General features: G+C 56.6%; 1 protein-coding gene across 1 annotated transcript; it reads right to left on the bottom strand.

Annotated features, from left to right (window-relative positions):
• Nucleotides 1-13369: 13369 nt before the first annotated feature.
• On the bottom strand, nt 13370-18989 carry INHBB (inhibin subunit beta B). Its single transcript, XM_040228946.1, has 2 exons — nt 18503-18989; nt 13370-16039 (listed from the first exon to the last, which is right to left on the bottom strand). Exons 1-2 carry the CDS (start codon nt 18951-18953, stop codon nt 15264-15266), a joined length of 1227 nt encoding a protein of 408 aa, XP_040084880.1. The 5' UTR covers nt 18954-18989; the 3' UTR covers nt 13370-15263.
• Between the last annotated feature and the right edge of the window lie 5405 nt (nt 18990-24394).

A 24394-nucleotide genomic window follows, 5' to 3' on the forward strand; every position in this document is an offset into this window, starting at 1 on the left:
CCCCCGGAGCTGAAGAAGAGCAATGACAGTCAACATCGGCCCACTACAGACCGTGGCGCCAGAATGATGCTGGCACGTGGAGACTTTGGGGGCCCCCAAGGCGGGCTGAGAGCTCTGGAAGAACCATTTCAGGGGTGCAGAATGGCTGCAAACATGCCTGGGAGCCTCAGACAAATGCCCAAGGGCCTGTGCTTCCCAAGGTGCCCGGGACAGCAGAGAAAGTTGCACCTGGCTTAAGGTCCTTCCCCAGAGCACAGTGGACTCAGGGAGGACTTCAAGGACTTGCCCCTCCAAGTGCCTTCCTCCAAGTATCAGCTTCACCTGGGAACTTGTTAGAACTGTAAAAAATCTCTGGCCCTACCCCAGATCCACTTAGCAGAATCAGTTTGAACAAAATCCCAGGAGCCCTGTCTCACATTAGCACCGAGGAAGCTCTGTTCCCAGGCGCCCTGATGGCCTGCTGCCTGCCATTAGGAGCTCCGTTCCTGGAGGCCTGTGAGCTCGCCCACTGACTGTACAATTACTCCAAGGTGTTCATCACAGCATCATTTACAAAGAAGAAAATCTAGATATCCAGCAATAGACGAAAGGGTCCTAAACTAAGAGATAGCCACCAAAATGCTCTTTGGACAGAATATTCAGCTGCATAGGGGAAAGTTTATACTATACTATTCGTGGGAAAGTCCCCCTGAAACCTACATACACAGTCAGTACATCAACACATCACCAGCAGGCACTCTGATTGTTGGGGTTAAGGTAATTTTTTTAATAGCCTTTCTTTTATTTTTCTGTTTTCCTAATTCTCTCAGTGAAACTGTCTTATAATAATGATAATGAAACCACCAGTGAAGTGTATTCCTTTTAAAAAAAGAAAATATGATTGTCCCTTGAAAGAGGCCCTCTTGAAATCAATTTATTCTGTTACAGGGACTGATAAATCAGGTTTGGGGACATGTGCTATAGCAAGACCCCAAGAAGGGAGTGTGGGTGGAGAGGAGTTAGAACGGAAATGGGAGAGGCTGGGGTGCTGTGAGTTCTTCCCCTGGGCAAGGTAGCCTTCTGGAGGCCTGGGTTGGGGTGAGGGAACCCTGGGCAATAGAGAGCCCTGAAAGCCAAGCCCATTTGCTCTGTACCTTTTCTCTCTCTGCATCTGCTTCCAAGTATATCTTTCCCTCTGCCTTCCTTTTCTGGTCAATTCCCACTTGTCCTACAAGACCCAGCTCAGGGACCACCTCCTGGGCTCCCTGATAATCCCATCACCCAACCTCTGGACAGGATTAGTTGCCTTCCTGTGGGATCCCACAGGACCCTCTCAGGACCCAAACGACTGCAAGTGGGTGATAGGTGTTTCAAACAGGCATCTCTGACCATGTCTAGCACCCAGAAAGCCCTCCATCATCAGGCACTGTGCCTGGTACTGCCCGCTCCTCTGGGTTCTGCCCAGCAGTTGCTAAGGGCCTACCTATAAGAGCTCAAGCAGGGCAGTTTCACTAAAGCATTTAGGGGGTGGATGCCAAGCATTTCTGGCAGACCCCTCCGAGGCCTCTACGTCTCAAAAGCCCCGTTGGTGAGGTCCCAGGCTCCTTCCTACCTCCTCAAGCCCCTTGGTCCAGAGCGTGGCAGCAACCAAGAGCCAGGCAGGAATTCAAGAATCCTGCCTCCTACTGGGTTATTGTAGAGTCAGGTGAGGTGGGGAATGCCCATCCTGTGCCTGGCCAAGGGGACCTGCCCCGAGCCCAGGAGTCTCATGCCCCTCTTGGCCTTTGTAGATGAGGCCCAGGTACATCTCTGAGTCCTGCAGTCTGTAGCCAACCAGGTGGCCTGGGCCAGGCTCTTCTTGGAGTTGGCCCAGGCTTAGGCAGCCCTGGCATCCTCCAGGGACACCAGGCTTCTCTTGGGTGGCTCCTCAAACCACCCACTTCTTCAGAGGCCACCTCTAGCTGTATTTCCAGGGGCTCTGGGGCTGGTTGGGACATCTGCTCCCAGAGTCTGCTCCAGGTGAGACCTGAAACCTGAAGCAGCAGGTCCACGCACCCCACTCACTAACAGGGATACCTCACAGTTGAGGAAGGCCAAGGCAAGGTGAGCCTTGAGCAAGGGGCCCCTGGACAGGAGGTGTGGCCAGTGAGGCTAGAAGACATTGACATCTGTTCCCAGGGAGGCCTAAACAGGGCTTCCCACAGGAGAGGACATTTCTGCTGCTGCATTGTTTTGTTTTGTTTTTTTATTTTAATTGTTGTAAAATATTTATAACCCTGGTGGCTCAGACGATAAAGAATCCACCTGCAATGGAGGAGACCTGGGTTGGATCCCTGCGTCAGGAAGATCCCCTGGAGAAGGGAATGGCAACCCACTCCAGTATTCTTGCCTGGGAAATTCCATGGACAGAGGAGTCTGGTGGACTACAGTCCACGGCGTTGCAAAAAGTCAGACATAACTGAAAGATTAACACTTTCACTTCATTTCATATGTATAACATAAAATGCACCATCTTTCCTATTTTCAAATGTACAGTTCAGTGGCATTCAGTAATTATGCAACCATCACCACTGTCCCTTTCCAGAACTTTCTCATCTTGCAGAATTGAAACTCTGTCCCCATTAAAAAACTCCACATCCTCACTTTTCCCAGCACCCACCCTTCTGCTTTCTGTCCCTATGGATGTGACTTCTCTAAGTACATCATGTAACGGGAATCACCCAGTACTTGCCTTTTGTGACTGGCTTATTTTACTTCACATAATGTCCTCAAGGTTCATCCGTGTTGTAGCCTGTGTCAGAATTACCTTCCTCTTTAAAACTGAATCCTATTCCCTTTTCTATACACTGTTTATCCATTCCTCTGTTGATGGACACTTGGGTTGATTCCACCTCTTAGCTCTTGTGATTATGCTGCTATGAACATGATGTACAATTATCTCTTTGAGACCCTGCTCTCTTCTGTTAGGTATATACACAGATGTAGAATTTCTGGATCTATTTTTAACTTTTTTGAGGGCCCTCCATACTGTTTTGGAGAAGGCAATGGCAACCCACCCCAGTACTCTTGCCTGGAAAATCCCATGGATGGAGGAGCCTGGTAAGCTGCAGTCCATGGGGTCACGAAGAGTCGGACTTGACTGAGCAACTTCACTTTCACTTTTCACTTTCATGCATTGGAGAAGGAAATGGCAACCCACTCCAGTGTTCTTGTCCGGAGAAACCCAGGGACGGGGGTGCCTGGTGGGCTGCCAGCTATGGGGTCGCACAGAGTCGGCCACAGCTGAAGCAGCTTAGCAGCAGCAGCAGCCATACTGCTTTCTACAGTGGCTGCACCAATGTACATTCTCAGCAACAGTGCACAAGGGTTTTGATTTCTCCACAGCCTCACCAACACTTATTATCTTCTGGGGGTTTTGATGGCAGCCATCCATGGGTGTGAGGCAGTGATGTTGGTTTTAATACCAACCTACTCCCTGCTCCTGCACGAGGCACCACTTGGGCTCTGAGGGACCACTAGTGCCCCCTTGACTCCCCAGGACCTGCTGATGTAAATGTCCAGGAGGGACTTCCCTCACAGTGCATGTCAACTTTCAGCCAACTGTGATCATCTTGGCTGGTGCCACGTGTCCACCTCTGCCCCGATCAGCACTCGGGGGCCCTGGGGGCGGGATAGCCTTGCAGTAAGGGCTCCCACAGGGAGGACGGAAGGCGGAATACTGTGGCCTCCTGGGACATCTGACCAGCCAAGGATGGTCAGCAAACCTTTTCTATAAAAGGTCAGATTCAATATTCCAGGCTTTGCAGGCCACACCTCTGGCACAACTAACATGTTGTTGTTGTTCAGTGGCTCAATCATGCCTGACTCCGTGACCCCATGGACTGTAGCATGCCAGGCTTCCCTGGCCTTCAGCATCTCTGAGAGCTTGTTCAGACTCATGTCCATTAAGTCAGTGATGCCACCCAACCATCTCATCATCTGCCATCCCCTTCTCCTCCTGCCCTCAATCCTTCCCAGCATCAGGGTCTTTTCTAATATATAAACTTTGTCACTAAGTTTGAATTTCATACAGTCTTCATGTCATGCAATATTATTCTTCCACTGATTTGTTTGCAATCATTTAAAAATGAAAAAAAAAAAAAAAACACCCATTCTGAGCTTGCAGATTTGCCCCCTGGCTGTGGTTTACCAAACTCTGTTCTGGAATTGATGGCAGGGGCATTGGGAAGACACCAGGTCCCTCTGCACCAACAAGGGCGGGATGTTCCTCCAGCTCAGGGTTAGAGTTAGGACCTGGTTCCATGATGAAAAGGCTTCACCAGTGAGCCAAGTAGGCACTGGCCCTGGCACCTATTGGCATTGCTCACCAACCCTCACCTGGTTCCTTGGCCCATGTCGATGGCAGCAGGAATCCATGGTGCCTCTGCTAAAGGCTGAGATTTGGGACTAAAGATCAGAAATAAGAGAGTGTGAACTCCAGGGCAAATCATGCTGGGCTGCTCACTTCACTCTTTCCTAACACATCTCCAGAGCCCTGTCTCAGCTTCAGCCTTGAAGGAAGCTCATGATCACCCTGGTGACCGTGAGTGCTAAACTGGGCTATCCAAGCCCTGGGGCAGGTAGCGGAAGACAGATTTGCCACCTTACCGAGGCTGCTGACTTCACGAGGCCATCAAAGAGCAGGCCCCACGGGCCAGGACCTGAGCATTAACATCCAGCTCCTCCCTGTCGCACTGTGTGACCGAGGACAAGCCATTTCCACTATCTGCACCTGAGCTTCTTCATCTGTGAAATAGAAATGATAGAAACCCCAAGCGCTGTGTTGGATCCATTGAGTTAAAGTGTGTCAAGGGCTTAGGCACTCCGTTAAATCACACTCCATCAGTGGTAGCTGTTAGGATTTTTTAAGCGGGAGGTGGGGCAGGCTATGTGGCTTGTGGGACTTTAGTTCCCTGACCAGTGGGCCTTGGTTCCACTTACTTCCCTTCAGTGGGAGCACTAACTACTGGACTGCCAGGGAAGTCCGTGCGGTGATTATTATCTCATTTAATCTACACAAGTCTGTGAGGTAATTACTATTACTGGTCCCAATGTATGATGAGGAAACAGAGACACAGAAAGGGTAAGTAACCACCCCAAGAGCACACAGCTGGGACAGGGTGGACCTGGAGTCTGGAAAGTGGAGTCTGCCTGTGGGCCCAAGCTCTTAACTGCCTCCAAGCCCTGGCCTACATGCCCTCTCGGGAAACCACAGGAACAGAGAGCCCTGGGCTCAAAGTGGATCCTGTAGCAAGGTGTCCTGGGGCCACCTCACCTGGAAGGAGCTGCCTCCTCTGGAAGATGGGGCTCCTTATGACCCCACAGCCTGACCTCCTGTCCTCGAGCAATGTGTGCACACTCGCACATATCACAGTGCTGGGTGAGGACCCAACTTGGGGGGCCATACTCTGCTTCAGAGGGACCCTGTCATCCTGTGCACAGAGCAAGTCCTGGGCTACTATGCTGAGCACCATTTGCTGTGGGGCCATGCCTGCCCCTTGGCTCCCCTCTGCAGACTGAGAGCCTGGGCGATCTTCTCCATAGTCTTACGGTCTCATCAGCTTTCAGCAATGTCCTCCCCACCCCCAGACCCCAAAACACTAAATGCTGAAGAATCTGCCTTACCAGGACAGAACAGGAGCTTTCTTTCTTAACTTTTACCCTGAAATGTGCCGCCAGTGGGGAGACCACTGGGGGAGACCACTGGCCTTGCTAATGCCAGACCAGCCATCTCCCCTGCCCACTCCGGACAGGCAGGAGATGAGGGCTGCCCCAGCCTGGAGCGCAGAAGAGTCAGAACCCTGTGCAAACGCAGCATTCTGTCCCCCTCCATGCCCCCCTCCTCCACCCACCAGGACTAGAGGCACCAAAGGACATGGAATCATCCTGTAAGTGGTGAAGCTGACATGAAGCCAGCTCAGGAGACCCCGCCCCTCCAAATGCCATGGAAAATCTCCAGGGCCCCTGCCTGTATGATGGGAATGGTGGCTGGTTGCAGCAGGGATGCATGGGGGCTGCAGGTGGAAGTCCTCAAAGAGACTGGGATGCTACCTCCTATGAGGCACTTATGAAATGAAGTCAGAGAAAAGAACGAATGCATGAACCATCTAGTCCAACTCAATTTCAAATGAAAAAAAAAAATGCTAGAAACAGTAAGATGCTTGCTCAAGGGCACAGAATTGAGTGGCAGGGCCTGGATTAGGCTGTCCATCAACAAGTCCTTCTTGAGCACCTGCTATGGCTAGGTACCATTCCTGGCACTAGGGAGAGAGCACTACCCAAGCAACTGGCCGGTGGGGGGCGGGAGGCCAGGGAGTGCTTTGCGCTCATGGAGCTTCCAGTCTGCTCCTGGGCCAGTGCCTGAATCCCAGTCCACAGTGCTTTCTTACTCTGAGATAGCACACGAGGCCTGCCTTGGACCTTGCTCAGACCCTCCAGGGAGCAGCGGGCAGCCCTGGGCAGTGGACTGGCCTGCCGAGCCAACTCTAGACTGTGCACTTCCCGCGGGCAGGCGCATCAGTGATTGCTCCCAAAATAGTGGACAGTCATCCATGGGGGGAGTGGCCCCTATTAATCAGTTCTTCTCTCGGCAACTGAATATGAAACGCCCTCGGGTGGCAAACCACACCTTCATGGAGTGGACGACCAGGGCAAGCAGGATGCCCGCTCCAGGGCCCACACATCCCAGGGAGTAACAGGGACTCCAGAGTGACACTTTATTGGAGCCCGGGCTGGCACTGCTTTTGGCCATAGCGGCGGCAGCAGCTCCTGAGTGAGGCTGAGCTTCACCCTGAGGTCTGAACACTCAGGGCAAATGACGGACTTTGGAAGATGCTACTGCCTGAATCTGCCATGGGACGCGGGTGCCCTTAACAGGGAGGCACATAACGAGGCATGGTCAGGAGTGCCGGCTTCTGGTCCTTACCAGGGTTGAGCCTCTCCCCGGTCGCGGGCCACTTTAGCCTGAGTTGCTCCAGCAGGGAAATGGGTAAGCTGGGTCAGATTTCCCACCCCAAGACTGCTGTCCCTTCACTCATGTACGAAGTGTGTGTATAGCACGTCTGCCCCAGCCTCAAAACAGTGGCAGTGTGAACGATGCAGACTCCAGGTGCCGTAGAGTCCAGGGTGGCAGCCTGGTGGGGGAGGAGGCAGGTGTATACCCAATCGGTGACCGTGCAGGTGAGACTGGGAGTCAGGACTCCCACGCCAGGTCCCTGAAGGGTGAAGCACAATTAGCCAAGTGAAGAGGAGGAGAAGCACGTTCTAGCCAAGGGAGGCACCTTGGCACAACTGGGAGGCACCAAGGTGAAGGCAGTGGGCTGTGGGTGGTAACCGCAGCCCAAGCATTGGGGACGAGGACAGGCCTGGGGGCTCCAGCAGGTCAGGGAGCAGCCGGGCCTGGGCCACTGTGAGCCCATTAACCATCAGACTTCTTTCCAAAGGCACAGGGCCTTGAACAGATTTTATACAGAAGTGACAAAATCTGCCCAGTTTTCCTCACATTACCTGGGAGGAGCTGGAGAAGGTCATGGGTGTGTTTTGGGAAAAAAATCTGTGATTCCCCTGGGCTTCCCAGGTGGCGCTAGTGGTAAAGAACCCGCCTGCCAATGCAGGAAACATAAGAGATGTGGGTTTGATCCCTGAGTTGGGAAGATCCCCTGGAGGAGGGCATGGCACCCACTCCAGTATTCTTGCCTGAAGAATCCCATGGACAGAGGAGCCTGGCAGACTGCAGTCCATGGTGTAGCACAGAGTCAGACGCGGCTGAAGCAACCAAGCAACACATGCTATGATCCCCCAACCGCAATGCTGGCCTGTGGCTGCCACCACCAGTCAGGTGAAAGGACCTGCCTTCAGCCACCTGGCAGGGCCCAGGCAGCACCAGCCCAGCTGGCCTCTAAAGGCAGGACTTACCTAAAAGCCCCAGGGGTAAAGCTGTGCCTAAGGCTGCCTTGGGCCACCAGGGAGCGACTCCTGGACCGCTGGACCAAGGCTATTTGTGATACTTGTGCTGAGGGGTCACTGGAACCCCTCTGGGAAAGATGAAGCCTCAAAGGAGCCCAGGTGTTCCTGAAGCCCCTCCCAGGGTAGGGAAGTTAGCAAGTGACCTGCTCACCCGCCAGAAGTTCTGTGGCCCCAGGTATGAGAGGCAGCCCCTGGGAGTCTCATCTGCCAATGGGAAAGAATGTCAGTGACTTATCTCTTGTAGAAATGAAATCACCCTAAAGCTCCAGCCCAGAGCTTGATAACCTCGGGTCAATGAGAGAGTTCCCCAGTGGCCTAGAAACCAGGCCACAGGCTCAGGGAGGCCCAGGGCTCTTTCCATAAGACTCAGAGCTCCCTCCGGGTGGAGATGTCATCTCAGATTCTCACACACACATATGTGTGCCCACAGGGGCCAGAAGAGCCTCCCTTCGACAGCCTGAATCCAACCACCTGGGGACCCAGGGACCTGATTTGTGCTCCTCCTGAAGGCCCTGCAGAAGTGACGGGGGGAGGGAGGGTGGGGAGTGGGGCAGACCCAGCCCCTCACATCGCACTTTCCAGACGAGGGCTGCAAATCACCATGCGCTGAGCCAGGCCCACTTCCAGGGCCTGTGCAGAACATCGCCAATAGCAGACCCCACCCGCCACAGCCCTCAGAGCCCTGAGGTTCTCTGGAGAACATGGAAGGGAATTGGAGGTAGCATCTAGGGGCCAGACAGGGACCCGCCCCTGAATAACTGTTAGGCCTCAAGCAAGACTCTGCTCTTTGTTGAGCCTCAACTTCCGCATCACTAAAATGGACATAGGTCATTTGCCCAGCAGGGTGGCTACAGAGAAGCAATAAGTTCTCCACGACTGTTAGGCGGCATCATGCTCGTCAACGTCAGCTTCTGTGAACATTCACACAGTGAATATACAGGATGAAAGAGAATGCTCTGCGGAAGCCTCCAGGCAGAGGGGAGGGGCTGACACACAGAAACCAGCAACAACGAACCCACACTCACTGGAGCCTGGTCTGTTCCAAGCACCTTAATGCACACAACACCCCTCTGACAGGGCCCAAGGCAGGCACTGTCATGGTCCCCATTTTCCAGATGAGGAAACTGAGAGGTTAAGCCAGGATCAAAAAACTAGGGTTGGGGGGTGCTCTGAGCCCATACTCCAGGCAACCTCCTCCACCCCCATTGCAGAGGCCCAGCAGCCATGCTACCCACCTGGCCTGGGAGGGCATGGGGATGTCCCCTCAGAGAGGCGCAGTTCAATGCACAGGTGCCATGCATATCTCGGGGTGGAGGCAAGGCATGAGTGAGCAGGTGGCGTACTCCTGACTGAAAGCCAAGCACACTCTGAGCCCCTGCCTCTCCCCTATCCCAGGGAGGCCCCAAAACAGCCATGTCTCTTGCCGCCCTTCCTGAGCAGCCCAGTAGCTATGAGTGATTTTGGAAACAGCTCTTGGAAGTGAATCTAAGCTCTGCCACCTGCAGTGCATGGCTTCCTCAACCTTAACTTTCTCATCTATAAAAGGGAGATGTGGCGGTTTAGTCGCTAAGTCATGTCCTACCCTTGAGACCCCATGGACTCTAGCCCTGCAGGGTCCTCTGTCCATGGAATTTTCCAAGCAAGAAAACTGGACTGGGTGGCCATTTCCTTCTCCAAGGGATCTTCCCGGCCCAGGGATGGAAGCCGCATCTCCTGCACTGCCCGCAGAGTCTTTACTGCTGAGCCACTAGGGAAGCCCCTGTATGTGTGCACGCCCCGTCACTTCAGTCACGTCCGACTCTTCGCAACCCTATGGACTGTATAGCCCACCAGGATGCTCTGTCCATGGGATTCTCCAGGCAAGAATCCTGGAGTGGGTTGTCATGCCCTCCTCCAGGGGATCTTCTCAAACCAGGGATTGAACCCACGTCTTTTACATCTCCTGCATCAGCAAGCGGGTTCTTTACCACTAGCACCACCTGGGAAGCCCATAATGCCACCTATTCCCCCTGACCCCGGGGCTGTTGTGAGGACTATATTGAAATAATGTATGAAAAAAAACAGGCACCCAGGAAATGTTTGTTGAGTGACTAAAGGACTGACCAGATAGTATCATTCTACTTTTAAAGTGCTCCAGCTTTGGGGTTGCAGGGACATCACAGTGACTTCCCTGTTACTGACCAGGGGAGGGCAGTGGGGCTACAAACATATAGGCCACAGAAATGGTGCCTGCACCCGCCCCCGACTCCAGCCCCCAGCACCTGCCCAGCTAGAGGGTGATCTAACCCAGATTTAAATATGCAACAACCCCCATCACATGCAATAGTAAAGAATCCACCTGCCAACGCAGAAGACGCAAGAGAGGCAGGTTTGATCCCTGCGGCATAAAGATACCCTGGAGGAGGAAATGGCAGCCCACTCCAATATTCTTGCCTGGAAAATGCCATCATCAGAGGAGCCTGGCGGGCTGCAGCCTATGGGGTCGCAGAGAGGCAAACGAGCACACGTGCACGACCCCCATCACAGTGTATAATGGGCCAGGCGCACCACCTTTTGACAAGGAAGAAAACGAAAACGGCAAGAAACACACACAGCTAACCATGCAACCTCACCCACAATCTCAGTCTAAATCCCCACTCAACCACACACATACACACTCACCCACACAGCCTCCAAGATGGGCAGACTCACACACAGCTGATCACGCATGGCCACAGTCACAGTCTCACACTCACCTCAGCTCAGCAGACAGACACACCTACAGGCACAGCACATCACTCAACCTCACCCCAGTTCCCATCCACTCCCACCAACAGCCAGCCCCACTCCCCATACAGCCCAGCACCCCAAGCACCGCCCACCCTAGTCCCCCACACAGTCACCCTACTCCCCCAGTCCTCACATACAGCAGACTCACCCCCTCCTGCAAGACCTGCAGGTAATTTGTCACTTGCTCCAAACATCCCATTGAAAGCCTGGTAACCAGGCTGGGGTTGCTCCCAGGGCCTCTGCCCACAGGAAGGGTGTTTTGTTTCGGCTTCTTTGCCTGCAAAGGCGCACTTCCTTCAACCCACAGCCGTCTCCGTGGCTTGGCGGCAGCCTCTGGCCTCCCTGCCCCCTCTCGCCCTTGAGGGAGGCCTGGGAGGGTAGCCTGCCAGGCCCCTTGGGGGGTCCCCAGCAAGAGTTCTCACAGGACTTTGCAGAGGGCATGCTGCAGGCCATCCTGAGTTCCAGGTGGGTCAGGGGCCCAATCCTGGTGTAGGGGCCCCCTCCTGGATCTGTGGCAGGGAATCAGCCTCCACCACAGTCATGGTGTCATGTCCAAAGGGGCTGGGAGAGGAAAGGGACACCGGAAACCCCTGGAGCCTCTGCTTCCTGGACCATCAGTCTGTCCGTCTATGAAATGGGGGGAAACAATGGGAGGTAGCTGTGGGGGTGCCCTCTCCCTTGCACACCCCAGCCTCAGACTCCACTGGTTCCCTGAGGGCTCAGGGCACAGCTAAAGGTCAACCAAAAGCGAATCTGGCCTGTGGAAACATCTGAGGCAGGTGGGGCTGGCAGTGATGGCTCTGGCTGGCCTGGCCTGACCCACTGGTCCTGTGAGGGGCTAACAGCCTGGCAGCCTGAAGAAGGAAGGGAGGGACAGAGGGAAGGACAGCAGGAGGGGCCAGGGTCAGAGGCACTGGATCTAGTGGACGGCTAGGAAGGCTCACTCTCTGGGCCGCGTGGGGGCTCCAGGGAACCTCTGGGGAGAGGTGGGACCCTAAGCAAGGCCCCCTGGGAAGAGAAGGGATGCAAATGGGGGAAGAGCCACAGGCAGAAGAAAAGGAACAGAGAGGCAAGGACCACAGATGCACAGGAAGGAAGCTGCATGACCCCACTGGAGAAGAAGCCCCAGCTCTGCTGTCTGTCCTCACGAGAACAGGAGGGGCCACCTGCCATCCCCCAGGGGCCTGACCCCACAGAGGCACAGGCCAGCTCAGGGCAGCAGGGCACCCCTCAGGCGCATGCCAGCCACTGCCCTCCCACCTCAAGTCCTGGGAATTTCCTGGGCTCCTGTGGGACCCACGGGCCACCCTGTGACCCAGGAGGGTGCTCAGGGATGCTCAGCATCCAAAGAGCAGAAACACGCCAGTGACTCACATGCCGCCCCTCTTGGAGGCTGCAACAAAAATTCCTGGGCCAGGGCCAGGGTAGGGGCTGGGCTGAGGGCTTAGACCACCGCAGAGCCACAGGCAGCTGGGTGGTAACCTTTATACCCTAACGTGCCCAGGCCAGTCCTGTCTTCATGAAATTTTGTCCTTAGCCCCCACTAATTTTCATACCATCTCTAGATTTCACAGGATAACAAATCCACCCCTCAGACAAACGCCTGGCAGGACAGTAGCTCTCTTGAACAAGAGAAGGATGGAAAAAGACAGAGGCCAGAGGCTGCCTCCTGCCACCAGCTGACCATGTGGATTGAGGTGGGCCCCTTCAGTTTCCCCATTGTTGCTTAATGGGGTTAGATATAACCCTTTAAGGTCCCACTACTCAAATGCCGAGGTTTCTGGGAAGACCCCACGTGACCCCCTCAAGCCACAAGTTGCAGCCCCTCCGACCCCAGAGGGCCTCTGATGAAGGCAAGGCCTTAGCCCCAAAGTCCTCCCAGGGAAACAAGCGGACCAGCCATGGCACTTGGACCCCAGTGCCCAGGGTGCCTGTCCTGGCTGTGTGACCTCAGGTAAGCCCTGCAACTCTCTGAGCCTCAGATTCCAAACCCTAGGAAACAAAGATGAAATCATTTCCTGTAAAGGTATGATACAAGGGTTGCCTGATAACACCATCCAGTGGGTATCTCCAGGAATCCCTTCAACTGTAGTTGGGCATGTGTTACTATTACCACCACCCAATCTACCACCTGCCAAAATCCCCACAGCAAAAGGACAACTGGCATCCTCAGGACAGATGGAAGCCTTGGTTCTGGCTTCCATTCCAAGATATTAACCTCTTCCCAGTTGCAGTCATCTCTGTTAATAAATGGAGATGGGCATGGGGTCAGGTGGGCTTCAACCTCTCAGATTTTACATTTCCTCCCAGGGACAGGGGGCTTCACTGGCACTTTCAAATGGTAATAGACTCGGCCCTGGTGCAACATAATTAGTCTTGGGACTAGAAGGGTAAACAAATGTGTAATTCATGAATTTGCTAATTGTCCTTCATTTTGATCTCCTGCCATTTTTCCTAGACTCTGCCTGACATCCGAGCTTGTGGCAAGGACTCAAAAGAGTGCCGGGTGCGGCCCAGGGAGGCACTGGCTTCAAAGTCGGACACCTGGACTTGCCCTCCCCCCAGCTGCCCCCTCCAGCCTGGAGCCCACCACCCCAGATATCACACAAGGCAGGAAGCCCGTGGCACTCCATCTTTTATTTTCTTCAACTGTACACAAATGTAAAATACTTTAACAGCAAGTCTATGGGAAAAAATTGTTTGGTTTTAAATTATTATGAAACAGAACCTAAGGGGAGCTTTATTAAATAAACATAAAGATGGGGGTTTAAGGATACACACCTGCATTCTACCATTGTCGTTTTTACGCTAGCTTCTGGGTGTGTAAGGATAGAAAAGACACATCAAACTGAATAAACAAAATCCATGTATACCCTGAAACGCTGGCAGGCCACTCAAGGGATTGTTCAGAACGTCCACCTCATAAAGATGGCCTCACCATCTAATAAAAATTAAAACTGATCTGTTGGCCTCTTTGGTTCCAAAATTATGTATAATACATTTAACTGTATTTTTTTTCGCTGCTATAAAAATAACTTCTTTTTTCAAATGGCAGTTTCTGACTAATCATGCAACTAAATCAGTGCAAACATTAAAAGCAATCATTCGCTTAAAAAAGAAGCAAAGGATTTCATTTCAAGTATAAAAAAATATAAAAAGAGTCGTACGAGTCCAGTTACATCTAGTGTGGGTCAACCCTTTAAATTGCATAGTTCACATGGCACTTGGACCTCTGGGGTGAGCTCAATGCTCTGCCAAGGGCCACTTCTGGATACACGCGGATGGGCAAGGGTTGTATCATGTGCGTTCAGGCGGGTGTGCAAGTGCTAGGAGTGGGGCAGGCGAGCAGGTAGGGGCCACATCCGTGGCTGGCCCTGGTGGCCAGAGCCCACATGGGCCACTTTTGCAAAGCAGCTGAAAGCCTCTCCCTTTTCCCCAGACCCGGTCAACTGCTCCCCTCCCTCAACCCCTGCAGAAGGGGCAACCCCACCCCCCGAGCATCTCCAGAATGCCTTCACCCCACCATTCCCTCCTTCTAAGAGCTCACCCTCCCCTTGCCTAAGAGTCATTTCCACCCCTCCCTAACCAGTCCTAGAGGAATCTCCCCAGGGAAGGGCACAGATTGCAACTTTTTTTGTTCCACTTGGAACAGTTCAGATTTTAACTTAAAAGGTCAGACCTGGTAGAAAAGTCCCTTTTCAATTATACAACCGGAATGAATGACCATTCAACTGCTAGTGATCAGTTAAAGCATCAAATTAAGACCCTTCTCCTCTCCCTCCCTCCCCACCCCCAAAACACACACACACACAGAAGTCACACACCAGGGCCCCAAGCGACAGTCAAATGGTCACTACCACAGCTCCACGGTCTCCGGTCTCTGGCAGGTGGTAGCCTATTTGGGCCTCCTTCTCCAAGGATGGGAAAGGACAGGCTGCCCGGCTCCCCGCAGCAGGAAGGATCCCAGGCCAGGGGAGCAAGCCCACATGTTGCAGCCAAGAGATGTAGGGACCCCGGCGGCCTTGAACAGGCAAAGCGGGACACGCGGCCCTCTGTAGGCTGCCTGCTCCCCACCCCCAACTGCTGCTCCTCTCCAAGTTCCGGGTTCGCTCGCTCTCTCTCCCTCTGTGTCTCTTGTCTTTGTGCTTTCTGTGTGCTCGGAAGGCGCGATTCAGAGTGGCCAGGCCAGCTGGGGGGGCGTGGGGGAACGGTGGCTGCTCACCCCATTCTCTCCGAGTGACAGGCATTTGTGGCTGAGCTGCTGTTTATCACCGCATACACTTGCTGGGATCCCGGAGGCTGCCATGTGGGTGGCAGGACGAGTCTGGCTGTGCGCGTCTACGTGCGCATTGTCCAGTCCTTCGTGTCCGTGGAGGATTCTCCCTCTGTTTTTGACAGATTGCTGGATGAGGAAGTAGGAAAAGATCTCAGGCCGGCCCCGGGCACCTCCCGGGCATCACCACGCTCCACTTGCCACACCCTGGCCCGCATGCCCCGACGGAGCCGCGCCCTCATGCGCAGCCGCACTCCTCCACGATCATATTGGGCACGTCCCGCTTGACGATGTTGTACTCGTCGTCGAAGTAGAGCATGGACATGGTGCTCAGCTTGGTGGGGATGCAGCAGGAGTTCACGGTGCCCGGGTTCAGCCCCCGCATGCGGTACTGGTTTACCACGGCCGTGTGGAAGGAGGAGGCCGAGCCCGGCACCCCCGCCAGATAGGCAGGGCAACTGCCCTCGCAGTAGTTCCCATAGTAGCCGGTGGGCGCAATGATCCAGTCGTTCCAGCCGATGAGGCGGAAGTCGATGAAGAACTGCTGCCGGCAGCACAGGTTGGTCCTGCCGTCGCACTCCAGGCCCCGCTTGCGGATCCGGTGCCTGCTGTCGCCCAGCCGCGCCTGCACCACCACGAAGGGCCGGTGCGACTCCTCGCCCGGGTCCACGAACACGGGCACCACGGCCAGCTCCCGGCAGCCGTCGCACTGCACGTCCAGGCTGAGACGCCGCTCGCCCCGCGAGAACAGGGCCTGGATGGGTTCGGTGAGTGGGAAGGTGTGCCAGCCGCTGCGCTTGAGGTCCACGCGCTTCTCCACCGCGGCCCAGCGGTCGCCAGGGCCCTGCTCCTGGAAGTACACCTTTACCCGCACCTTCCGCCGGCCGCCCTTCTCCAGGACGTAGGGCAGCAGCTTCAGGTAGAGCCACAGGCTGGCCTGCACTACAAACAGGTTCTGGTTGCCTTCGTTGGAGATGAAGAAGTACAGGCGGACCCGGGAGGAGGCCAGGCCATCTGCGGAGAAGCAAGAGAGCAGGCCAAGTTAGATCAAGAACACTAGGCACTGCAGAAAATGCATTCTGCCGCAAGACGCTGGACCGGGCCCTGGCCGAGCAGCTGGAGGACCGTCCTGACCAGAAATACCACTCCTGGGGCCGCGGCCTCCAACGGTAACCTGGGAGAGGCAGGGAAAATTGTTTCCTATCTTGAAGCTGGGACCAGGTTGGAGCCGGAGGGTCCGGGCCTAGAAAACCAGCCTCACCTCTCCCAGGCCAGGGTTCCCTGGAGACAGGCTGTCAGGCCTCAAAGCTCAACGGAGGAATTTGTCAGGAGGCCAAGATCTTAACAAGTTGTTATGGGTATCTGTGAAATCTGAAAAACAAAACCAGGATCTCACTAAGGATTTGGGGTGGGTTGTTTTAGCAGAGTTTGGGTTCTTTCTTTTCTTTTTCTTTTTTTTTTTTTTTTTTTGGTTAACTTAGGGCATTGCAAAATCCAGCTGAGCCACCTACAGCCTCTTTCCAGTGTTTACCTAAGCATGATCTGATCCAACCCCCAGTGGAACCTCCACTGCAAACAAGCCAGCTCTGCTCAGATTTCTGACACAGGAACGTGTGCTCTGCAGGCTGCAAAGTGCAGCCTTTGCTTCCGAGTACTTCCAAGGGACAGGGCACGCAGTCTTGAAACGTGAAGTCCACCCCTTTCATGAGACACTGACTCTCCGTGAATGGCACATTTGAAGTCTCCATCGATAAGGAGAATTGGCTTATTAGTTGTCTCAATAATTCAGCTCAACAAGAAGGGAGGCCATGCCAACTAAGAGAGGAATCCTCTCTCATCCTACATTTCAGTGACCCTGCTCTCTGATGATCCCTACTTTTTTTTTTTTCTCCAGGAAGAACAAATAAGCCAACTGTGTGGCCTCCACTGGTTTTATCAAACCTCCTACCACTGCCCCCTTCCCAGCCCCCTCCTCAGGCCTCGCCTGGCTCCTCTAATAACACTGACATCTGACTTTGAAATGGGGGAAAGTGCAGCCTTAAAAGCTGGTCTTGGACGAGCTGCCTGTGACCTGAATCTGTTATTTATAAGTCAAAGAGCTGGCTCCGTGGAACCGACCAGAAATATAACAGCCCCCGCTGTCATTTTGTGCCACCGGGACCAAAAGGCCTCCTCGACCTTCCAGAATCACATTTCTGCTCTGGGCCCCAAAGCACCTTTTAATCCAAGCTCTCTAATTGCATGTCCAGATTCCCTTGACTCTGTCGGACAGCTAAAACGGCAATGCATTTTTTTCTAAGCACAAACCAGCCCTGATTGTCTCTGCTTTTCTCCACACCCGGCCATGCAAAACTTTTCATCCCTTTTCATCCCCAGGCGGCACCTGCACAGTCTGCCCGCTGCCTTGGGGGTTGGGGGGAGGCATTCGCAGCCTGGGGACACAACTGCCACCAACTCTCCCCCTCCAAGGCTCCCTGCCCACCCTGCCCTGCCCAAACCCGAGCTTCCTCCTGCGACCTTCTCGGCAGTCCCCCTGCACAAATGGGGCTGAGCTCCAGGCACAAAAGCCAGCCTGGCTCATTCAAGTCCTGAAAAGGACAGCAGAGCCGAAAGCACTTGCAGCATTTCAGCGCGAGCACATTTTTCTCCTTCTTTTAAAGTTGGAAAGATGTTTTTCCTCGCTTTATTTATATATTCAGACAGTGGTAAAAAAATTTTTTTTGTAATATAGGGCCGGAGGAACATTCCAGAAAGGACTCCGACCCTTTGTTAACTAGGAACTCTGCTGGCTTTAAAGCCAGGGAGCTGCCTCAGCTCCCAAGCAAGCCGAGAGGCACGGGGCTGCCCTCTGAGCTGCAGCCTTTCTCTGCGTAAATGATGGGACCTGTTGAGAAGCCTGCCTTCCACCGATTCCGGTGCCCACACAATCGGAAGAGAGGTTGCCTAGCTTTCCCCAGCGAAGCTTCAGCAATCCTGGCAAGCCCACGCCGCCCGGCGATGGAAGCGGCCCCAGGGGCCTCTCACGCAGGCACACACACACACAGAGTCACACACACACATACACACACTCCTCCGGCCCACGGATATCAACAAGCACACACATCTCCATCTATACTGCTAAGCCTACACTCCGATCGTGGGAAACAAAAACATTAAGCAATCACCAAGCGAGTGCCCGCGGAGCCAGGGCCGCACGCGTCCGCCGTGAGGGGGACGCGCGCCCAAAGGCGCTGGGGCCCGTTTCGGAGAGCAGGGGTGGAGGACCGAGCGCTCCTCGGCAGGGATAAGGGAGTAGGAAGGGGTTGCTGCCTTCGAGAAGAGGACCGCAACCCGGACGGAGCGCACAGGGTCGGAGGCGAGCGGGCCGAGCCAGCAGTCCGGGTTTCCCCCAGGGCGCGCGGGCTGCGGCGGCGGCGGCCAGAGTCAGCGAAGAGAAGCGGGTGGAGGTAGCGAGGGCCGCTCGAGGGACCGACCCACCTGTCTCGGCAAAGCTGATGATCTCGGAGACGCGCTCCTGGCCGTCGGCGCCCGGGCTGGCGTGGCCGTCGAGGTGCGGGATCTCCACCCGGCCGTCCTCGCGCACCTTGCCCGCGTGCAGCTTGCGCAGGGCCGTGACCATGGCGGCCTTGGGCACGGCGTGTGTGATGTTGGGCCGGCCCCGCATCTGCAGGCGGTTCAAGATGTGCCGCTTCACCGCCTCCAGGAAGTCGCCGTCTACCCGGCCCAGCTCCTCCGGCCGCCGGAAACCGCCGCACGACGTGCAGGTGTCCTGCAAGCCGCCGGGGGCTCCGGGCGGCGGCGGGGGCGGTTGCGGCGCAGCGGGCGACGGCGGGGGCGTGGGGGAGCCCCAGACCCCGGGCCCCAGCCAGCCGACCGCCAGCATCAAAAGGCAGGCGGCCCCCAGCGCCCGACCGGGCAGCCCGTCCATGGTGCGCCGCTGGCGACGAGGGCGCCCGCCGCGAGGCGAGCCGAGCCGAGCGCAGGGCGGCTCACGGCTCCCGGCGCGCCGCCCCGCCCCGCCCCCGCCCGGGCCTCCGCCCGCCCGCCGGGAGGGCCGCAGCCGGCTCACAGGGGGAGGGGGCCCGGTCGGGCCGCGGGGGTTCCCGCGCGGCGGGGAAGGGGCGCCGTGGGCCGCTGGAGGCCGAAGAGGCGCCCTGGGCGAGGCAGGGGCCGGAGGGTTACTGCCGCACGGGCGTCTCGGGGCGCGTCGGCATCCGCAGCTTTCCCCCCATCCTCTCCGCGTCGGGGCCCCGCTGCCCCTGCTCGGGTGAAGCGAAAGCAGCAGCGGCGGCGGCTTGGCGGCCGGGCGGGGAAGGTGGCAAAAGGGCCGGTCGACGCAACTTGGGCGAGACGGAAGCGAAGGCGCCCGAGCCCCCAGAGCGGAGCCGGGCGCGGCTTGGCGCGGCGCTGCGGCGGGCGCTGCGGCGGGGCCCCGCGCTCGCACCTGAGCGCCTCGCCCTCGCCCTCTCCGCCTAGCACCGAGGAAGGGCCGCGGGCGGTGGGGACTGGCGGGTCGTCCTCTCCGCGGGTTGGCGGGCGGACAGCGGAGCGAGTGCGGTGCCGGTAGCGCCGCGGAGCGCGGGCCCGCTCAGAAGCGGCGCGGAGCCCGGGACCGCGGGCCCTGCAGTCCTCGCGGCGCGTCACAAGGCAAAGTTGTCTCCAGGCTCCCGGGGCGCCGCATCCACCGGCAGGCGGGCGGGCGGGCCGGCTGCTGCGCGCTCCGGCGGGTCCTCTGCTCCGCCCGCCTCCTCGCCGCCTGCCTCCCTCCGCCCGCCTGCGCGGGCCGGCGGGACTCCGAGCGCCAGGCTAGGCGGCGGCGGGGCCCTCCTCGTCCCGGTCTCTTCTGCCTGCGCGGCGGTGGCGATGTCGGTTCGAGCTGCTAAAAGTCTCGCCGCGTCCCCGGCGCTGGTGCCCTCGCTGGCTCTCCCGCCGGCACACGCCGCAGGGCCGGGAGAGAGCTCCGGTGGCGGCCGCGTCCCCGCGCCCGGCCGCGGCAGAGTGCGGAGCCCGCCTAGGAGGAGTTCTTCGCTTTGCCCTCTTCTTTTACTCTCCTCGTTTTTTCTCCCAAGGGTGAAAAAAAAAAAAAAGCCGCACAATCTCCGTATGTGCGAGCGCGTTGTGATAGAGGTTGGCAGGAAAAAAAAAGGGGGGGGCAGTCTCGCCCTGGCCGTGCGGGAGGAGACTGTCCGCGCCTCCCGGCTCTGCTTCCCGGGGTTGCGGGGGGGATGCAGGGGGAGGGGGAGGCGGAATCTGTTCAGGTTGATGCTGCCCGCTCCCCGCCCACCCCAGCTTCCCTCCGCTCTTTTCCTTCTGCCTTAGCGAGAAGGAGGAGCGAGCCGGCTGGCTCCCCTCCCCTCCCCACTCCGCAAGACCGGGCCACTTCTGCGGTCTCGAAACTTTCTCACCACGTGGGCGCCCCGGACCCCCGCCCGGCTGGGCGGCGGGCGGCACCGACGGGCTCTCCGACCCAGGATCCCAGCTCCCGTCTCCTTCCGGCGGCCGCGCAGGCCCTGTCCTAGTCCCTGCCGCCGCCTTCCCCGCCCAGAAGAGGCACCTCTCCTCGCCGCAGCCGCCCCCGGCCTTCCTGGGGTGCTCCCTCGCTGGCCGCGGCAAGGCGGGGGCGGCCGCGGGCGCCGCGTACTGGCTCCGCCGGTGGATGTCGCTCCGGGGCTGCAGTGCCGGAGCCGAGCGCCCCGGGCCGCCGGCACACTGGGTGAGACGTGGACCCCGCAGACTGTAGGGGCCTGGGGGGGCCGCTGCCTCCGCCGGCGCCGCGCCCCGAGAAGCTGCTGGACTGCATGGGGAACCGGCCTCGCGGCCCATGAGCCTCCCGAGCTCTGGGCTTGCCAGGCTGGAGAAGCTTCCAGTACCACTGCGGCCGCCACCCTCCTAGGTGGCGAATCTTGGCCTCAGACAAAGCCAGGTCCCAGTCGAGGCTCCGCTACGGCCGGCCTTGCCGGAGTGACCGTGGCTAGAGCCTTCCCATCCTAGTCTCTGCCGCCTCGTGTGTACACGAGGCACAAGTAACGACTGTTAAAACACTGGCTGGTGGGGAGCCCTAAAGTAGGCAACCGGGCCAAGCTCCTCACAGAACTCAAGAAACTACCCTTCCAAGGCTGCCGTTCTTAGGCCACTAGCGAAAGACGCTGTCAGTGAACAGCAGAATCCTAGCCTCATCCAGAACCCCAAGTGCAGTCCTTTCCCTCTGTGCCGCCTGGCGTCCCGACCACCATGTGGAGCGACAGGCCGGCGCTCCTAGGGTGCAGCAGGAACGCGGCCTTGCGCTCTCAGCTGCCTAGACCCCCACCCGCAGTGAACGCGCCGCATAACGACGGAACTGCAAGGAGTTTAGCTTTCTTGGTGTATCGGGGAGCCCGGGACAACCGAGGTGGACCGCGGCCTCAGGCTCAGGGCTCCCCCCAGCACCCGCGCGGCCCCTCATCGCAAGCTTCTCAGGCCAGCCGGGCACTGTGGCGTTTAGCCTCAGCCGGACCGCAGCCTCACCGAGGTCCGCAAGTCTGGAGGAGGAGCGCCCCCTCCCTCCCGATCCGAGGAACCGACTCAAAGGTGCGCAGGGCCGGTCCCAAGGGCTGCTCTGGGTTTTATCAACCGAAAGTCCGAAATAGGGGACAGGCAGGGTCCCCGAAATGCCAGTCCCCGAAATGGGAACCTTTCTGGTTCCTTAGGTCTCTCTCCAGATCCTAAATCGTTGCCACTCCCAAACTGACAGCCCTTTGTTCCCTCAGCTTACCACCCCTGGCCCTGGCCCAGAGCCTGGGAAACCCTGAGCAGAGAGGAGGTACCTCTGCCTCCTGGGCAGCTTGTACCACCACCTTCTACGCAGTGGCCCTGAGCCAGCCCAACCCACCTTTGTGATTTTGCTTGCCTCTTCTGCCAGGCACACATGCTCTGGTCTACTGGTCCTTCCCATCACCACAACCACTAACCTACATGGGGAACCCACGCCCAGGCCTCAAGACCCAGCACAATCTTGGTGAAGCCCCCATGGCCTTCTTGTGCCCTGAATAGTTGTTTGCTGGTTTTGCCCCTGGGATCACTGCCCAGATGTTACCTCTTCACCTGTCTCCTGTGAGGGGCCTCAGGTTCCTGCCGGACAGGGACCAGGCCTCTGTGTGATGCTAGACCTGGAAGATAATCAGGTGCACTTATTGGACCAGTGTTTGGTTGGTTGACTGATTGATGGATTGAAAGAAGTCAGTAAACCAGCAAAGGATTTAACACCTCTACTCCTCAGCACAAACTCACAGTAGTGTTCCTTGCCTTCTCAGTTACAACCCTTTTTTTTGTGTGTGAAAGTGTTAGTCACTCAGTTGTGTTTAATTCTTTGTGGCCCCATGGACTGGGGCCCACCAGGCTCCTCTGTTTATGGAATTCTCCAGGCAAGAATACTGGAGTGGGTAATTCCCTTCTCTAGGAAATCTTCCCCACCCAGGGACTGAACCCCAGTCTAACACATTGCAGGCATTCTTTACCTTCTGAGCCACCAGGAAAGCCCATTTATTTGTGTATGCATTTATTTATATTTATTTTTTGGCCACACCCCACAGCATACAGGGTCTTAGTTCCCTGACCAGGGATTGAACCCAGGCCCCATGCAGTGGAGTCTTAACCACTGGGCCATCAGGGAAGCCCCGCAACCCTTCTTACTGTGGACAGAGTTGGGTGGAGCTGTAGGGAGAGGGGAGGGCCCACGCCTTTGTGAAGGTGCTGCATCCTGCTCATCGCCCTGGTGCTGGGAAGAGCAAAAGCCACCATGTCCTTGCTGGTCGGGGGAGAGAAGACGAGGTTCGGAGGAGGGTCCACATTTCGCTCCCCTGACGAAGGAGCTGCAGCCCCGCTGCCAGTCATCTGCTGGGAGGGAACTGGGTCAAGCGGTAGTCAGAAACCATCTGCTCGAGAAGCTGGGATTATCCCGCCCTCTGCTGATCCCCCCAGCCCTCAGGAGCCAAGGGTGTAAATTGAGTTCTTCCAGATCACCTTGTGCTTTGCAGGGGAGCTCCCCATTCCCTACTGAGGGGCAAGGACCTTTTCCTGTTGCTTCAAAGCCTCATTTAGCACTGGACTCTGTTCTCCTTGAGATTGAGGGTGACCTCAGCCCTCAGTCTGAGCCAGGGATGTGACTGCGCCTGTCAGTTTTGAATACAATAATGTACATCAGTACTTCAGCCAACGCCCTCTAGACCGGCTACAGGACCGGGCCGCCCCCACACGGAATGCTGGCTCCCCGACACCATCAAGGAACTCAGGCCCAATGGGAAAGGCAGGAGGAAACATGGCGACAACATGGATCCAGGCAGTCAGAGTATGAAGAGTCTTCCTCCAGGGAGCTCAGAGCACGTGCTCTCACAATCGCATATTGTTTTGTTTTGCATAACCCGGAGCTGATGAAGATGTCCAGAAGTGACAAAGCAAATGATAAAAGTGAATCTCAGCATGCAATTCCTGGCCACGCGGACCCTATGGAGTGCTGGGGCACAGTCCTTCTCAACATGGGCGCTCCAGACCCGGGATGGAGAGTGGCCTCTGTCTGAGTTGGGTTCCAGGGATCTGTGTTCACTTTTTCACCACTGGTCAAGAAGCCACAGCTGCCAGACATCACCATCACGCATTATAACTCCGTAGGGCAGCTCGCTATCCAAACAAGAGCTTCATGCCAGGCCACATGAGACAGCCTGCCCACCAGCAGCCCCAGGCACAAGAGCAGGACAACCTGGAGCCAGGTGCAAAGCAGGATGGAGCCAGGGAACCACAAGGGGCAGAGGACCACCAGCTGACCTGTATAAGAGCCTAGGCACCAACACAGATCCCTTTCAGGAAGCCCTGAGACCACCTCATACATTTTCCATCCTGAGGAAAGTCCTCGATGAGAGAGTGGGCATGGGAGGCTTACTTTAATAAGGCAGCCCCTTATTTCTCACCAGGGCAACTGGACAGTGCCCACCTTCCAAGACCCAGCAGCCCTCCACATTCCCAAGTCCTTCTGCTGTGGCCTGGAAATGATGCCAGTCATCTCTGAAACTCCACCTGTGCTACGGAGCATCCATGCCTGGCACCCAACTCAGCACCTGCTCACCTGCACCTGTGTGTGACCTGGCCAGTGGTCCTGGGGTTCAAACACAGACCCAAGAATTCCAGTAGATCCATAGGGCATCCCACTTCATGCGTGCCACTTCCCCAGCTTCCCACCTGGCACGAGCATCTGACACAGCCATGTCACACCTTTGCGTGGCCCTGTGCTGTTTCTAAACCAGCTCCAACACAGAATCACCTTGCTGGGCTTCTGTCTAGCCATTCCTCTTGACCTGATTCCCTCAGCACCCGGTCTCCTGAAATCTACTGTCTGTTAGC

The sequence above is a fragment of the Oryx dammah genome, unplaced genomic scaffold (genome assembly GCF_014754425.2).
Source record: "Oryx dammah isolate SB20612 unplaced genomic scaffold, SCBI_Odam_1.1 HiC_scaffold_27, whole genome shotgun sequence".
Taxonomy (NCBI): domain Eukaryota; kingdom Metazoa; phylum Chordata; class Mammalia; order Artiodactyla; family Bovidae; genus Oryx; species Oryx dammah.